General features: G+C 59.1%; 2 protein-coding genes and 2 non-coding genes across 9 annotated transcripts in view; all 4 read left to right on the top strand.

The window, feature by feature from the left end:
* DCTN1 (dynactin subunit 1) overlaps window positions 1-11345 on the top strand; it is a 50920-nt gene extending 39575 nt beyond the window's left edge. For 4 of the 6 annotated variants that reach the window (XM_088162920.1, XM_088162921.1, XM_088162919.1 and 1 more), the window contains 16 exons: window positions 828-988; window positions 2026-2194; window positions 2540-2608; window positions 3057-3119; window positions 3737-3886; window positions 4591-4752; window positions 6063-6194; window positions 6320-6448; window positions 7041-7183; window positions 7456-7622; window positions 8009-8023; window positions 8573-8706; window positions 9238-9427; window positions 10093-10169; window positions 10424-10513; window positions 11013-11345. In XM_088162920.1, the coding sequence (XP_088019046.1) occupies window positions 828-988; window positions 2026-2194; window positions 2540-2608; window positions 3057-3119; window positions 3737-3886; window positions 4591-4752; window positions 6063-6194; window positions 6320-6448; window positions 7041-7183; window positions 7456-7622; window positions 8009-8023; window positions 8573-8706; window positions 9238-9427; window positions 10093-10169; window positions 10424-10513; window positions 11013-11150 (1989 nt within the window). In that variant the 3' untranslated portion in view covers window positions 11151-11345. The remainder of the gene's footprint in view (window positions 1-827; window positions 989-2025; window positions 2195-2539; window positions 2609-3056; window positions 3120-3736; window positions 3887-4590; window positions 4753-6062; window positions 6195-6319; window positions 6449-7040; window positions 7184-7455; window positions 7623-8008; window positions 8024-8572; window positions 8707-9237; window positions 9428-10092; window positions 10170-10423; window positions 10514-11012) is intronic. The other 2 variants (XM_088162922.1, XM_088162917.1) reach the window with 1 other exon arrangement.
* Window positions 11346-12002: 657 nt separating this feature from the next.
* NOP56 (NOP56 ribonucleoprotein) lies at window positions 12003-16453 on the top strand. The gene is made up of 12 exons (XM_014876144.2): window positions 12003-12064; window positions 12283-12372; window positions 12643-12757; window positions 12835-12996; window positions 13158-13356; window positions 13660-13847; window positions 13927-14078; window positions 14262-14362; window positions 14536-14684; window positions 14907-15028; window positions 15574-15711; window positions 15828-16453. The coding sequence occupies exons 1-12, from the start codon at window positions 12062-12064 to the stop codon at window positions 16080-16082; spliced, it is 1674 nt and encodes a 557-aa protein (XP_014731630.2). The 5' UTR covers window positions 12003-12061; the 3' UTR covers window positions 16083-16453.
* LOC148223835 (small nucleolar RNA SNORD56) lies at window positions 14761-14833 on the top strand. Its single transcript, XR_015803593.1, has one exon. It is a non-coding gene; the product is annotated as a small nucleolar RNA SNORD56 (small nucleolar RNA).
* On the top strand, window positions 15435-15503 carry LOC148223834 (small nucleolar RNA SNORD57). Its single transcript, XR_015803592.1, has one exon. It is a non-coding gene; the product is annotated as a small nucleolar RNA SNORD57 (small nucleolar RNA).
* Window positions 16454-16548: the final 95 nt, after the last annotated feature.

Raw genomic sequence — 16548 nt, 5'->3', positions numbered from 1 at the left:
GTTCACCTCAAAATGATCCCCCCCCAAAACGGGACAAAATTCACCTCAAAATTATCCCCAAAAACCATCAAAATTCAACTCAAAATTCATCCAAATTCACCTCAAAATTATCCCCAAAAATGGCCAAAATTAACCTCAAAATTATCCCCCAAAGCGGCCAAAATTCACCTCAAAATTATCTCAAAATTGTCCCCAAAAACCATCAAAATTCACCTCAAAATTCACCTCAAAATTATCCCGAAATTATCCCCATAAATGGCATACATATACATACACATATACATATACATGTAAATATAAAAATACATGCATTTAGATAAAGATACAGGTGAAATTGAGTGAATTTTGAGGTGCATTTTGGCCATATTTGGGGATAATTTGGGGATAATATTATTGTATATTATTATATAATATCTATATTATTTATATATTTATTATATATGCATTCTATAGAATATATATTTTATATAGAATGTATAATATAAATATATTCTATATAAAATATAGACTATAAATATATATAATATAATATAATTAAATAAATAATAAATTCCATTTTTCCACAATTATAAAATGATCTGGGAGAAGGGAAGGGGAAGAAGCAGCCAGGGGTGGTGACAGCAATGAGAGCGCTCAGCCGTGCTGCCAGTGTCACTTTTTGGGGTTCAGGGATTGTCACCCACGGCTGAGAGGGATGCCCTGAAGGATTTAACTTTTTGGGGTGCACGGCTCAGAGGGATGCCCCGAAGGATTTCACGTTTTGGGGGTGCAGGGATTGTCACCCGTGGCTCAGAGGGATGCCCTGAAGGCTCTCCCTGTCCCCCCAGGCCGAGCTGATCAGCAAACAGGCGCAGGAGAGGTTCGAGCTGAGCGAGAGCTGCGCGGAGCGGGCGGGGCTGCGAGGAGCGCCGGGGGAACAGCTCAGCTTCGCCGCCGGCCTCGTCTATTCCCTGAGCCTGCTCCAGGCCACGCTCCACAAATACGAGCAGTGAGTGCCCGCCCCAACCCCTTCCTTCCCTCCCTCCCTCCCTTTGCGGGCGGAGTTCCAGGATTTTGGGGAGCCGGATTGGGAAAGGGCGGTGGGATTGCTTTTATTGCCTTGTCGTGAGGTCATTTCTCTGTGACCCTCCTTGTGTGTGTTTCCCAAGGGAAGGGATTTTGGGCTAGAAATAAAAAAGTTGTGGGGTCCCTTTTCCATGACCTGTCTGTGTCCCCCAAGAGATCACAGGGGATCTTGGGAGCCAGGCTAGCAAAAAGCTGTGGGATCTTTTTTCCATGACCTCTCTTTGTCCCTCCCAAAGGGTGACATGGGAAGGGATTTTGGGAGCTGGGCTAGAAAAAAAAAAAGCTGTGGAATCCCTTCTCCATGACCTCTCTGTGTTCCTTTTAAAGGGTGATAAGGGAAGGGATTTTGAGAGCCAGGCTAGGAAAAAAAAAAAAAGCTGTGGGATCCCTTTTCCATGAGCTTGCTGTCTCCCCCAAGAGATCACACAAGATCTTGGGAGCTGGGTTAGCAAAAAGTAGCAGGATCCCTTTCTCCATGACCTCTCTCTGTGTCCTTTTTAAAGGGTCACATGGGAAGGGATTTTGGGAGCCAGGCTAGGAAAAAAGCAGTGGGATCCCTTTATTCCCTTATGAGGATCCCCTTCTCTGTGACCTGTGTGTGTCTTTCCCAAGAGGTGATACATGAAGGAATTTTGGGAGCCAGTCTAGGAAAAGCAGCAGGGTCCCCTTCTCTGTGACCTCTCCGTGTCCCTCTCAAAGGGTGGCATGGGAAGGAATTTTGGGAACCAAGCTAGAAAAGAAGGATGGGTTCCCCTTCTCCTTCTCAAGAGGTGACATATAAAGGAATTTTGGGAGCCAGGCTACAGAGAAGCAGCAAGATCCCCTTATTCCCTTGTGAGGGGTCACATCTCCGTGTCCCTCTGGGAAGGACCCTCCAGCACCAGCCAGGTCATGGCTGTGTCCCTGTCCCCTGTCCCATTTCCCAGAGATGCACCCAGCCCCTTGTCGCTGTCCCCTCAGGGCCCTGAACCGCTGCAGTGTGGAGGTGTACAAGAAGGTGGGGACCCTGTACCCCGAGATGAGCGTCCACGAGCGCTCCCTGGACTTCCTGATCGAGCTGCTCCACAAGGACCAGCTGGACGAGACTGTCAACGTGGAGCCTCTCACCAAAGCCATCAAGTACTACCAGGTGACACTGGGGGTGACACTGGGGGCAGGTGCCACCTCACCTGTTGGATATCCAGCCCTTGGCCCATGGATCAGCTGGGATTTAGCTCCTTTTGGCAGCCCGGTCCTTTGGGTGTTGTCACCCAGGTGATGGTGGCTGTGTCCCCTGCTCTGTGTCCCTGTCCCACATTCCTTCCTTCCATGCTGCTGACCTGTGGAATTCAGTCTCTTTTGGGGCACCGTTGTTATATCCATTTAAAAAACGGCCCAAATCCTCAAAATTTGGGGGGTTTTTTTTGAGTGTTCCCACATTGGATTTTTCCATATGTGCCAACACCTGTGGATGCTGATCCTGCCATTCCCACAGCACCTGTACAGCATCCACCTGGCCGACCAGGCTGAGGACTGCACCCTGCAGCTGGCTGACCACATCAAGGTGAGTGGGGACAACCCTTCTCTGATCCCTCTTTTCCACCTTTGTGTCCCCCAGGATCCCTGTGGGAGGGGAGGTGCCCCTGCTGCCACTCCCCAGAGCAGCCACTCTTCCCTAGTGGTGGCACTGGGATCAGGGAATGGGGACATGGAAGAAGAGCAGGAATGGGAGTGTGGAGACCCTCATGTCACGGGGTGGGGGTTGTATCCTGGATTTCCCAAGGGAAGAGCCAGCGTCCTGCACCCCCTGGATAAAACCAAAATAGACCAAAAATAGCCTGACTGCCTCAGCCAGTTTCCCTGCTCCTGAGAACCCTGGGGTCGTGTCAGGGTCCATCCCGGAATTCCTGGGACTGAAGCCCCAGAGTGCCCTGGGACCCCTCCTGTCCCTGTCCCTGTCCGTGTCCCTGTCCCTGTCCCTGTCCTGAGGGTCCCTGTGCCTGTCCCTACAGTTCACCCAGAGTGCCTTGGACTGCATGGGGGTGGAGGTGTGCCGGCTGCGGGCCTTCCTCCAGGTAGGATCTTCCTCCAGGTAGGATCTTCCTCTGAGTAGCACCTGCCAGGATGGCTGGGCACGTGCCAGCTTCCTGCTGTCCCCGTGTCCCTCTGAGATCCCTTCTTGTCCCTCTCTCTGAGGTCCTTCCCTGTCTCCATGTCCCTCTAGTATCCTGCTCTCTCCTTGTGTCCCTCTGAGGTCTCTGTCTGTCTCTGTGTCTGTCAGAGGTCCCTCTGTGTCCCCATGTCCCTCTGTCTCTGTGTTCCTCTGAGGTCCCTCCATGTCCCTCTCTCTCCCTGTGACCTTCTGAGCTCTCTCTGTGTCCCCACGTCCCTTTGTGTCCCCATGTCCCTCTCTTCTCGTGTCCCTCTAAGGTCCCTCTCCCTTTGTCCCTCTGAGGCGCCCTCTGTGTAAATTCCCTTTGTGTCCCATGTCCCTTGGTGTCCCCGTGTCCCTCTGTTCCCATGTCCCTCTGAGATCCGAGTCCCTCTGTCCCCGTGCCCCTCCCTGTCTCTGTGTCCCTCTGAGGTCCCTCTATGTCTCCATGTCCCTCTGTCCCCGTGCCCCTCCCTGTCTCTGTGTCCCTCTGAGTCCCCCATGTCCCAGTGTCCCTCTGAGGTCCCTGTGTGTCCCCAGGCCGGGCAGGAGGCGGCCGACCTGGCCATCCTGCTCAAGGACCTGGAGACGTCGTGCAGTGACATCCGCCAGTTCTGCAAGAAGATCCGGCGCCGCATGCCGGGCACGGACGCGCCGGGAATTCCCGCAGCCCTGGGCTTCGGAGCGCAGGTGAGCGGGGCAGGGAACCCCTCAGGCACAAACTGGGAGCTGTGGGATGAACTGGGCCGGCAGCAAACACCCTGGGGAAGCTGGGCAGCGGCTCAGGGCACAGGGAAGTGCTGCGAGCTGAGCTGGGATCATGGAATCAAGGATTGGTTTAGGTTGGAAAATCCCTCGGAGATCCCTGAGTCCCCAGCACTAAGGGGGCTAAGGCCATCACGGACCATGTCCCCAAGTGCCACATCCACGTGGATGTTAAATCCCTCCAGGGATAGGGACCTCTCCCTGTCCTGGGCAGCTGTGCCAGGGTGGGACAACCCTTCCCAGGAGGAATTTTGTCAATATCCAACCTGGCACAGCCTGAGGCTGTTCCCTGGGATAAGATCCCAAATCCACCCCCTGGCTGCCCCTCCTGTCAGGGAGTTGTGCAGAGCCAGAAGGTCCCCCCTGAATCTCCAGGCTGAGCCCCTTTCCCAGCTCCCTCAGCTGCTCCTGGTGCTCCTTCCCTGCCCACAATGGATGTGACACCTGGATTTTACGTTCCCATGCTGGATGGACACCTGGATTCACACTCAGGACCTGTTTTCCCTCCATCTTCCCCTAATTACTGGGGTTACTTCCCCCCGTCCCAGTGACGATCCCGGGGCATGTGTGGATTCCAGGAGCCATGTCTGTGCCATTGCCACTCATCCCACGCTGCCCCGCCCTTCCAGGTGTCGGACACGCTGCTGGAATGCCGGAAGCACCTGACGTGGGTGGTGGCCGTGCTGCAGGAGGTGGCAGCGGCCGGGGCTCAGCTGATCGCCCCGCTGGCCGAGAACGAGGGGCTGCCAGCCCCACGCCTCGAGGAGCTGGCCTTCAAAGTCAGCGAGCAGGTGGGACATCCTTCACCATTCCCAGCTGGAACATCCTTCACCATTCCCTGCTGGAAGGGGTCAGGAAGGCACCCAGGGAATGCCACACGTGTGCCTTGCCTTGCCCTGCGCTGTCCCCGCGGCTCCATGGCCTCGCTGAGGGGATGTGGAGGGGTTTTGGCAGCTGTGGTGGGGAATCCCATCCATATTCCCACATTCCATAGTGGGGAAGGATCATGGGGAGTTTTTGTAGAGAGAGGAAAGGTCCCCCCCTGAGCATCCTTTTCACCAGGCTGAGCCCCCTCAGCTCTCCAGAGCCTTTTCCATCTCCTTTCCCTGGACACAATGGATGTGGTGTCTCCAGATTTTTTGGTGTAATTATGGTGAAAGGACAAGGGGTGGATTTTATGTAAATCGTCCACTTCTGTTTGGTGTTACTTTGATTTTTGTGTGTGGAATTTTTTGCATTTTGTTGGTTGGATTTGTTGATGGAAGTGAAGGTTTTGGGTTGGATGCGGATTTTAAGATTGGATGATTCTTAAACATCAGAGGGACATTTTAAACATCAGAGGAGCATCTTAAACATCAAATAACATCCTTAAATATCAGAGGGACATCCTTAACCGTCAGCAGGAAACACCAGTTACAGGATGTGGGTTGGGGGCTGTGAGCCCAGCCCAGGGCCACCAGCCAGGTCCTTCCCTGTAACTGTGGTAAGATTTACACTACTTAATTAATAATTTATCCCAATCTCTTCTACTTTCACTCAAAACCAAAATTAATAAATATACACAATAAAAACAAATTTTCTCATATTCAAACTTAATTATTTATTACATCTTATAAAAAATACAAAACGTTCAACAACACTTCTAACTCCCTACTGAAAACAAAAAAATAAAATCCAACTACTACAAAATCTCTTAAAACTAAACAATCCAATAAAAAATTAACACCTATATTATTTATCCTTTTAACCTAATAACTAAATTCCCATAACCCTCAATGTAACACTAACTAACCAACCAAAAACTTCTACTTAAAAACCCGTCAAAAAAACAACAAAAAAACCCCACCACCCCAAATCCTCCATCTTATCTCATACCTATTATTATACTATAAAAACCTCAAAGTTAAAACCCTTTACCATATAAAACCACACACTTCTATGTATCTGCACACCCATAATTTTAACTTCATCACTCAAATTTAAAAACCTTCTCCAAAACCTCCAATCAAAACCAATATTCTCCAAAAAAATCAATACCTAACGACACAAAAAAAAACCCTCAAACACCCCAAATCTCTAAAATCCAATTTTTCCTTCCCAGATTTACGGCTCCCAGGGCATCAATCCCTACGAGTGCCTGCGCCAGTCCTGCAGCATCCTCATGGCCACCATGAACAAAATGGCCACGGCCATGCAGGAGGGCGAGTACGACGCCGACCGCCCGCAGAGCAAGGTGGGGTGGGCTCTCTTCTGTCACTGCCCAGGGTCACCAGGAGGCTCTGGGTGACCAGCACGGGGATTTGGGCAGCTGTGGTGTCTGGGATTGTTCCTAAATTCCCGATTGTCCCGCCGGTCCAGCCCACGCCGCCGGCGGAGCTCCGGGCGGCCGCGCTCAGGGCGGAGATCACGGATGCTGAGGGGCTGGGGCTGAAGCTGGAGGACAGGGAGACGGTCATCAAGGAGCTGAAGAAATCCCTCAAGATCAAGGTGAGGTGTTTCTCACTGATCCCTGCCTTCCTGGCTCCTCCTCACTGATCCCTGCCTGTCCCTCACCCATCCCTGCCTGTCCCTCACCCATCCCAACCTGTCCCTCACCAATCCCAGCCTGTCCCTCACCAATCCCAGCCTGTCCCTCACCCATCCCTGCCTGTCCCTCACCCATCCCAACCTGTCCCTCACCCATCCCAGCCTGTCCCTCACCAATCCCAGCCTGTCCCTCACCCATCCCTGCCTGTCCCTCACCCATCCCAACCTGTCCCTCACCCATCCCTGCCTGTCCCTCACCCATCCCAGCCTGTCCCTCACCCATCCCTGCCTGTCCCTCACCCATCCCTGCCTGTCCCTCACCCATCTCCACCTCCCTGGCTGCTGTGGGATTCACCTCCACACTCCAGGTGACTTCCTACGTTGAGATGCTGCTCCCAAGCCCCATCCAGATGTTTTTCCCGTGGGCAGGGAGATGCTGCCCTCTAGATCTTGCCCCCACAGTGTTCTGGGGTGTGCAGGGTGGGAGCTGGGAGCTGTTGTGGGTTCCAGCCCTGGGTGCTGTGGGTGATTTGGAGCCTCCCTGCCGCTCCAGGGCGAGGAGCTCAGCGAGGCCAACGTGCGGCTCAGCCTCCTGGAGAAGAAACTGGACAGCGCATCCAAGGACGCCGATGACCGCGTGGAAAAGATCCAGACCAAGCTGGATGAGACCCAAACTCTGCTCAAAAAGAAGGAGAAGTGAGTTTGGAGTGGGGCTGGGGGTGTGAAGCTGGTGGAGCTCATCCAGAGGAAGCCACAGAGCTGCTCCAAGAGTTGGATTCTCTCCATTCCTGGGAATGTTCACCTGGAGAAGGGAAGGCTCCAGGGAGAGCTCAGAGCCCCTTCCAGAGCCTAAAGGGGCTCCAGGAGAGCTGGAGGGGGACTGGGGACAGGGCATGGAGGGACAGGATAAGGAGTCCTGGACAAGCAGCATCCCTGGCCTCCCACATCCCTCTGTGTGCTCTCCCCAGGGAGTTTGAGGAGACCATGGACGCTCTCCAGGCTGACATTGACCAGCTGGAGTCGGAGAAGGTGGAGCTGAAGCAACGCCTGAACAACCAGTCCAAGAGAACGATCGAGGGGCTGCGGGGGGCCCCGGCCTCGGGCGTGGCCTCCATCGTGTCCGGCATCGCTGGAGGTGAGGGACCCTCATCCCTGCAGTGGGGCTGGGGTGTCCTCCTGGCACAGGAGGTCCAGGGGTGATGTGTGCCTAGGAATTTGGGAATGTGCTCCCACAGCAGCTCCTGGCTCTCATGGAGCCACAGCCTCTCCCACATTCCCAGTCCTGGCTTCCAGGAATGTTGCTGGCACATTGTCGTTCCCAAAGGAGCAGGAGCAGCCTGGGAGCTCTGTGCCAAACCCCTGGCTCTGGGGGAGCATTGCAGGGTCACTCCCAGCTGCTGGGAATGGGGAAAGTGGCTGTGGGAGCCCGGAGCTGCTCCAGCCACAGCTCCTCTCCCACCCAATCCGGGGCTTTAATCCTGATTTTCCTTGTCTTTCCTGGCCCCTCTCCCTGTGCTGCAGAGGAACAGCAGCGAGGTATGGACATGCATGCAGCCCCCAGTGCATGGGGGGAAATGAAATCCCAGGACACCCAAACCCTGGGATGTGGCTCAATTTGGGACCTGGAGAAGGATCCAGGTCCTGTTTGGATGCTGCTGACCCTGGAGGCTCCAGAGGGGTTGGGAAGGGAGGAATGAGCATGGAACTGTAGGGTGACCCCCACCTGGAGAGCCTTGGGAAGGGGCACTGGGAGCTGGTGAGACTTCTCCAGGGAGGTGCCAGGTGTTGGTGACAGCACAGTGTGTCCCTGTGCCATTGTCACACGCTGATGGCAGTGCCAGGTGTTGGTGACAGCACAGTGTGTCCCTGTGCCATTGTCACACGCTGATGGCAGTGCCAGGTGTTGGTGACAGCACACTGTGTCCCTGTGCCACTGTCACACTGCTGATGGCAGTGCCAGGTGTTGGTGACAGCACCCTGTGTCCCTGTGCCATTGTCACACGCTGATGGCAGTGCCAGGTGTTGGTGACAGCACAGTGTGTCCCTGTGCCATTGTCACACGCTGATGGCAGTGCCCCTGTGCAGGTGTTGGTGCCGGGCAGGTGCCGGGAGGTGGCTCTGGCCCCGTCCAGGTGAAGGATTCACCTCTGCTGCTCCAGCAGATCGACGCCTTGCAGCTCTCCCTGAAACACCTCAAGAACGAGAACAACCTGCTCAAGGTCAGGGGGAATGGGGTGTGATCCTGTGGGATGGGATCCATTTGGGATGTGGTCCCTGTGGGATGTAGGATGAGCTGGAGAACAGGCTCTCATCTGGAGGGCCCCAGGGGAAGGGGCTGTGAGCAGGGTCAGCACTGGGAGCTGGCAATGCTGGGGGAACTGGGGGAACTGGGGGTGCTGGTGATGTCCCTGCCAGCCCCGGTCCCCTCAGTGCAGACCTTGGCACAACCTGATTGATGCCTTAATTGATTAATGAACACCCCATGGGGCACAGCAGCAGATAATCCAATTAACCAGCTATTATAATGGATATTAATTCATGGATGGGATGGAGCAGCTCATTAACAGCTCTGAAATCCAAAGTGTCACTTCCCATGGATGTCCCAGGGCTTCCCTGAGGATTCTCCCTGCCAGATATCCCCTGCTTTTCTGCTTTCATCCCATTTCCATCCGGCCTCTCCTCCCCGCTGCTTTTTCCTGCCGTTTCCCCCATTTCCCATGTCCCTAACTCCCGTTTCCCACGGACCCCAGGGTGCCCAGATGAAGATGGAGCTGGCCAGCCTGGCCCCTCTGCAGGTGCCACGGGTGGCCGTGGCCCGGGAGCGCCCGGGCGAGGGGCTGCCCACGCAGAGCCTCTACCGCAAAACCACGCAGCTCCTGGAGACCCTCTACCAGCTCAGTGCCAACGCCAAGGTGGTGGACATGAGGCAGAGCAAATCCAGTAGGTCCTACAGAAATGTTCCTTTGGGATTTGAGGGGGTTGTGGCACCACAGAGGGACTGGCAGCAATGTGGGGTGGGATCCAGGGTGAGGGCTCTGCTCTGGTGGCAGATTTGGGGTGTTTGGGTTGAAGGCGGACAGCCCTGTGTCCCCCCAGTGTCCATCCCTGTCCCCCTCAGGGCCATTGGTGTGTTGGGGACACAACAGTGTCCAGAGGCTGAGCTGCTCTGGGGTGGCTCAGCCTCTCCCTGCTGGGGAGGCCCCCAAGCCCCTGAAACCCCCCTGGTACTAACCCAAGGAGGTTAAACCTTCCCCAGACCCACCGGGGGAGGTCCAAACCCCCTGAAATCCCCTGGTACCGGCCTGAGGAGATCAAACCCACCCAGTACCAACCTGAAGAGATCAAACCCCCCCAAAACCCACCCAGTACCAGCCAGAGGAGGTAAAAACTCCCCAAAACCCAGCCTGTACCAACCTGAGGACATCAAATCCCCCAAAACCCACCTGGTACCAATCTGAGAAAGTCAAACCCCCCCAAAACCCACCTGGTACCAACCTGAGGAGATCAAACCCCCCAGACCCCCAGGTAGTGACCCGAGGGGGTCACAGCTGCCCCGCTGTGTCCGTGTGCCCCATTGCTCATCCCTCCCTTCCCGTTGTTCACAGCGAGGAGCTCGTCAGCGCGGCTGCTGGAGCAGACAGCCCGGCTCTGCGCCCTCAAGAACTCCATCGACGCCCTCAAGGTGAGCAAGGGTCTTCTCTGGGGTGGGGGACCTGGTGACACCCCCAGCCCAGCCCTCCAGAGCGCCAGGCTGGGGCTGGTGGCAGTGAGGGGACAAGGTGCTGCTGGCCATTCCCAGTCACAAAAAAGTTGGGTTTGACCCCTCTGCCTTGTGCTCAGGGTGGGTAAGGACTCCGTGGGGTGGGTGAGGGGCTCTGGGGGGTGACAGTGGTTCCCATGGGGTGGATTTTGGGGTGACCTTGCTGTGCCCCCCAGGACGACACGCTGAGGGAAATGGTTCAGCAGCAGCCGGGTGCCGGTGTCTCCACCACCTTTGGCACCTTCCCGTCCTCTTCCTTCCTAAAGGTGAGAACCCGGTCCTGAGGGAGCCCCAGTCCCGAGGGACCCCAATCTTGAGGGACCCCCATTCCAAAGGAGTCCCCCAGTCTCGAGGGACTCCCATTCCTGAGGGAGTCCCGATTCCAAGAGGTGCCAATAACAAAAAAACCCCATTCCTGAGGGCTCCCCAATTCCAAGGGACCCTAGTCTCAAGGAACCCCCTATCCTGAGAGACCCCAATCTCAAGGCACCCCTTATCCTAAGGGACCCCAGTCACAAGAAATTCCCATTCCTGAGGGGCCCCAATCAATCCCAAAGGACCCCTTTCCTGATCCCAAATTTCAAGGGACCCCCTGTTCTGACAAAACCCAATCCCAAGGGATCGGGCTGGTGAGGACCCCCTGCTCCACCCCAGCACCCCATGACCCACAACAGCCACCAGGTCACATCCCAGGTGACCCTTGGGGACCCCCAGGAGAGCAGGGGGTGGCCCGGGGACACTCTGAGCGCGGCGCTGTCCCCGCAGGCCAAGCAGGAGCAGGCGCAGGGCCCGGCGCTGTGCGGGCGGGTCACGATCCCGTGCGCGCCGGGGCACGGCCAAGCCCACCGGGTGCTGCTCACCCCCGACCTGCTCCAGCACCTCCGGCAGCACTTCGTCGCCTGAGCCGCCCCCGAGGGACCCCCACCCCGCTGTCCCCTCCCATGGGACTCTCCGCTTCTCCCCCACCCTGGCCCCATTCGTGGGTGGGAGCTGGAGCCGCTTCCCCCGGGGGGATCCGGGCCCCCCGCGCTGCTCTCGGACACTACAGAAACCCACACCCCGTGCTCCTGGCATCCAATAAAACTTCCCTGGATGTGCTTCCTGCGCTTGGAGCTGGGCACCGGGGCGGGGACACTGCGGGGACACAGGAGGGGATTGAGGGGGGACACGAGGGGCTTCGGGTGGGAACGGGGGAGCAGAAAAAGGGACTGGGAGCTAACGGAGAGGGACTAGGGGGGTCACAGGAGGAGACTGAGAGGACCCCGAGGGTCACAGAGAGCCCCAGGACGGACCCACGGGAACGTCTGGGGATCCTGGGATCGCACCGCGAGCACTGGTAGACATTTGGCGGTCCCGGGTGGGACGAGGGGGACACTTGGAGGGCACTGAGGGTCCCAGGAGGGAATCGGGAGAGTTCTGGGACCCCGGGAGGAGACACGGGGCCATTTGGGGGTCCCGGGATGGCACCGGGGGGACATTTGGGGATGGCGGGTCTCGCCACGTGCGGCCGCGCGCGCCCCGAACAACGCGGGAAGGGGCGAGGCCGGAGCGCGCGCGCGGGGCTCCCATTGGCCGGCGCGCAGGAAAAGGCGGGAGGAAACGCCCCCTCTCGGCTCTGATTGGCCGGCACCGCCCAGGGGGCGGGGTCAGCGTATTCTCTTCCTGATTGGCTGCGGGGCGGGCCCATCGGGGGCTGTCCTCTGTGATTGGCTGAGGGAGCGGCGCAGTGGGCACTGATTGGTGGAGGTGGGAGGAGAGGAGATTCCGGCGAGGACACGACGTCAGTTCCGGGCGGCGGCGGCGGCGGGAGGACGATGGTGAGTGAGGGACGGGCCGGAGCGGCATCCGACGCCATCGGGAGTAGGGGGAGGCCCAGGAGCCTCCTCCGACAGCATCGGGACGGGCCGGGACAGGAGGGAGGCCGGGGGAGCCGCATCGAGCCGGGCCGGGCGCTCCGGCGGGGCGGCGGGAGTGGGGATGGGCGGGAGCGGGGCCCCGGTGCCGCCCTCGGTGAGCGGAGCCTCCGGTGCCGCAGGTGCTGCTGCACGTGCTGTTCGAACATGCGTCCGGGTACGCGGTGTTCGCCGTGCGAGAGGTGGAGGAGATCGGCCTGCAGCTGCCGCAGGTACGACAATGGCAACGGGGGGAGCGGGGATTGTGAGGAACGGGAGGGTAGGGGAGGCTGGGAACGGAGTGGGGGAGGACGGGAGCGGAGATCGGGAGGATGGAGGGAGGAGGGCACAAACAGGGACCGGGGGCTGCGAACGGGGAGAGGTGGAAGGGGTCGGGGCGAGGGGAAAAGCGGCGGGGAAGGCCCGGGAGTGGTCGCGCTCCAGGGATTGTTCCCCGTGCCCGGGTGTGACCGGAGCCCCCCGGTTCCCCCCCCCCCCCGCAGGTGGAGGAGAGCGTCCTCACGCTCGGCAAGTTCCTCAACATGGTGAAGCTCGTGGCGTTCTCGCCGTTCCGCTCGGCGCAGAGCGCGCTGGAGAACATGAACGCCGTGTCCGAGGGTGAGTGCAGGGCCGGGGCACCGGGATCCCCCTCCCCCGGTGACCCCCGGGCCCCCTGACCCCTCCGTGTCCCGCAGGAGTCCTGCACGAGGACCTGCGGCTGCTGCTGGACACGGCGCTGCCCCCCAAGAGGAAGAAGGTGGTGCTGGGGGTGGGCGATGCCAAGATGGGCGCGGCCGTGCTGGAGGAGCTGGGGGTGCAGTGCCAGACCGGGGGCGTCGTGGCCGAGCTCATGCGCGGTGAGTGGGGACAGAGGGGACATCTCGGGGGGGTCCTGGGTTAGTTGGGATTGAACTGGGAGGGGTGAGGGAGGGGGGCTGGGAGCCGCTGCTGTGAGGTGTCCCTAGGGATGCACGTGGTGGCATCTCAGTGTCCATGTGGTGACACCGTGTCCCTGCAGGGATCCGGCTGCACTTCCCGGCGCTGGTCCGGGGCCTCACGGCGCAGTCGGCGGCCAAGGCCCAGCTGGGGCTCGGCCACAGCTACTCCCGGGCCAAGGTGAAATTCAACGTGCACCGGGTGGACAACATGATCATCCAGTCCATCAGCCTGCTGGACCAGCTGGACAAGGACATCAACACCTTCTCCATGCGTGTCCGGTCAGTGGGGACAGATCTGGGGGGGTTTAAAGGGTTTTGGGGTCAGTGGGGACAGATCTGGGGTGGTTTAAAGGGTTTTGGGGGTCCCCCCTCCCCATGCTTACCACAGGCAGCCGCCGCTGCTCCGACTGCCTGTACAGACCGGGGAGGGACAGCAGCTCCCCAAGGGCCACTGGCCGGGCCACAGGGCCACGGCCTGGACCGGGGGGGGACATTTGGGAACGTGGTGGGGTGGCCTGGGGACACACACAGAGCTGTGGTGGGGCCCGGCCGGCCCCAGTGACCGTGTCCCTGTCCCTGCAGGGAGTGGTACGGCTACCATTTCCCCGAGCTGATCAAGATCGTCCCCGAGAACGCCATGTACTGCCGGGTGGCCAAATTCATCGGGAACCGCCGGGAGCTGAGCGAGGAGAGCCTGGAAGGGCTGGAGGAGATCGTCATGGACAGCGCCAAGGCCCAGGCCATCCTGGAGGCCTCCCGCTCCTCCATGGGTGAGAAGGGCTCTGAGGGGCTCAAGGGGGGCCTGGCCACGTGTGGTCAGTGCTGCCACTCATCCCTTGCCACCCCCAGGGATGGACATCTCCCCCCTGGACCTCATCAACATCGAGAGCTTTTCCCGCCGCGTCATCTCGCTGTCCGACTACCGCAAGGGGCTGCAGGAGTACCTGCGCTCCAAGATGAGCCAGGTGGCCCCCAGCCTGTCAGCCCTCATCGGGGAGGTGGTGAGTGTCCCCAAGAGCCCCCGTGTCCCCTCCCCAGCCGCGGAGATGATGTCAGAGTGAATCTGTCAATCCACTGAGTCGTGCTGCTGACACTTCCACTGCTGATCCCCGGCCTGCAGAGGACTCTGTGTGCCCTTGGGGGCTTCAGGGCCATCTGTAATCCCCCCGTGTGCTGTCCCCCAGGTGGGTGCCCGCCTCATCTCGCACGCTGGCAGCCTGACCAACCTGGCCAAGTACCCGGCGTCGACGGTGCAGATCCTGGGTGCCGAGAAGGCGCTCTTCAGGTACCCCGGGGCGGTCGCGGTGATGGCGGGCGCGCGGCCGCGGCTGTGACTCGCTGGGGGTGAGCAGCCGGCCCAGTCTGAGCGACCCCCGGAGCACAGCGGGCTGGGGAGGGGCTGTTCGTGGGTGGGGGCTGCATTCAGGGGTCCTGACCCCCTCCCCTGGCCCCTGGCAGGGCGCTGAAGACGCGGGGGAACACCCCCAAGTACGGCCTCATCTTCCACTCCACCTTCATCGGGCGCGCGGCCGCCAAGAACAAGGGGCGGATCTCGCGCTACCTGGCCAACAAATGCACCATTGCCTCACGCATCGACTGCTTCTCAGGTGGGTCTGGGGGCACAGGCATGGCCAGAGTGGGCACTGTCACCTGGTGGGCACTTCGGGGACATTGGGGGCCGCTCTGCCGTGATGGGAACATTTTTCGTCAACAGCATCTCACCCCGCGTGAATGGTGACTCCTCTGGGCTGAGCAGAGCACGGGGGGGACTCTGGGGGGGTTTGGGGGTGCAGGGTCAGTGCTGAGCCCCCCCTGTCCCCTCCCTGCAGAGGTCCCCACCAGTGTCTTTGGGGACAAGCTGCGGGAGCAGGTGGAGGAGCGCTTGGCCTTCTACGAGACCGGGGAGCCGCCCCGCAAGAACCTGGAGGTGATGAAGGAGGCCGTGGTGGAGGTGAGGAGGAAGAGGAGGTGGGGATGCTGAGGGATGAAGAAGAGTGGCGAGGGTGACAAGTGGAGGCAGTGGGAGAGATGGAGGAGGAGGTGAGGTCTGGGGGGAGATTAAGGTGATGGAGGTGAGGTGCTGGAAAGGTGAAGAAGGTGACGGAGGTGTGGGGCTGAGATGAAAACGATGGAAGTGGCGGTGGGGTGATGAAGATGATGGAGGTGAGGTCTTGGGGAGATGAAGATGGCAGTGATGAGGTACCAGGGGATGAAGATTGTGAATGGGAGGGGCTGGCGGCAGTGAACTTGGGGGAGGTGATGAAGACGATGGTGAGGTGTTGGGAGGGATGAAGGTGAGATCCTGTGGTGATGAGGATGATGCTGAGGTGCTGGGGGATGAAGGTGAGGGCCCGTGTCGGAGGTGATGTCACTGTGCCATCCTGACCCACTGTGGAGGCCAAAGACTGATTTAATGAGTCTGATCCGACCAGTGCCGCGTGTGGGGACAGACCCTGGGCCCCTCCCCTCGCTCATGTCCCCCGTGTGTGTCCCCAGGCCAACGAGGTGGTGGCTGAGGTGAAGAGGAGGCAGGAGAAGAAGGAGAAGAAGAGGAAGAAGAGGGAGAAGCGGCGGCTGGAGGCCCTGGCAGCGGCTGCTGAGGAGCAGGAAGAAAACTCAGTGATGGAGACAGAGGTGAGGGGGGATGGGGGTGGGACACTTTTGGGGGGACCTGGATGCTCCCGATGCCGGGGAGGGAGGGTCCCTGGGCCCTGTGAGGGGTCAGAGCTGATGTGGGGCTCTCCCCACAGGAGAATGACGTGGGGGCCAAGAAGAAGAAGAAAAAGAAGAAGCAGCAGCAGCCAGAAGAGTCAGAAGCAGAGGCAGAGCCCGAGGAGAATGGGGTGGAGGAAGAAGAGGAGGAGGAGGAGGAGGAGCCATTGCCCAAGAAGAAAAGGAAAGTCATGGTGGAGCCTGAGCAGCAGGAGGAGGAGGAGGAGGAGGAAAAGAAGAAGAAAAAGAAGAAGAAGAAGAAGGCAGCGGCTCAGGACTCAGACGAGGATTAGGGAGCAGAGTTGGGTCAGCACACGGACTGACAGACTGACGGACAGACAGGCACTGGGAGCGGCCACTCGCTGTTCCCAGCTGTGTCCTGTGGCACAGTGGCCACCTGGACTGGGTCACAGCCCCCTCGTGGTGGCCTGGGTGAGTCCCTCTGGCCACCAGCGGCCCTCGGACTGTGCCTTACACAGCGGAACTTCCAACCCTCTGTCCCCTTCCTGGGGGGCTCAGGCTGCGTGGGGCTGTCCCCAGGCCGTGTCCCCTTCCTTCCCTGGGGACCCTGGGCTGTCCCCAGGCCGTGTCCCCGTCCCTGTGCAGTGGGACAGGCCCCGCTCGCGGTGCCCAAACCCCAATAAAGGGCTGAGGTTGTTGCTGATCCCTCCTGTCGTGCTCCGTGGCAGGGGGTGGCCAGGCTGTCCCCACAAAGGGTCACCCTGTCACCAGCAGCCTGCCCGGGCCGAGGGACACGAC

Source organism: Sturnus vulgaris, chromosome 4 (assembly GCF_052056855.1).
Source record: "Sturnus vulgaris isolate bStuVul1 chromosome 4, bStuVul1.hap1, whole genome shotgun sequence".
NCBI classification, from domain to species: Eukaryota; Metazoa; Chordata; class Aves; order Passeriformes; family Sturnidae; genus Sturnus; species Sturnus vulgaris.
This window is presented reverse-complemented; position numbering and strand designations above follow the sequence as displayed.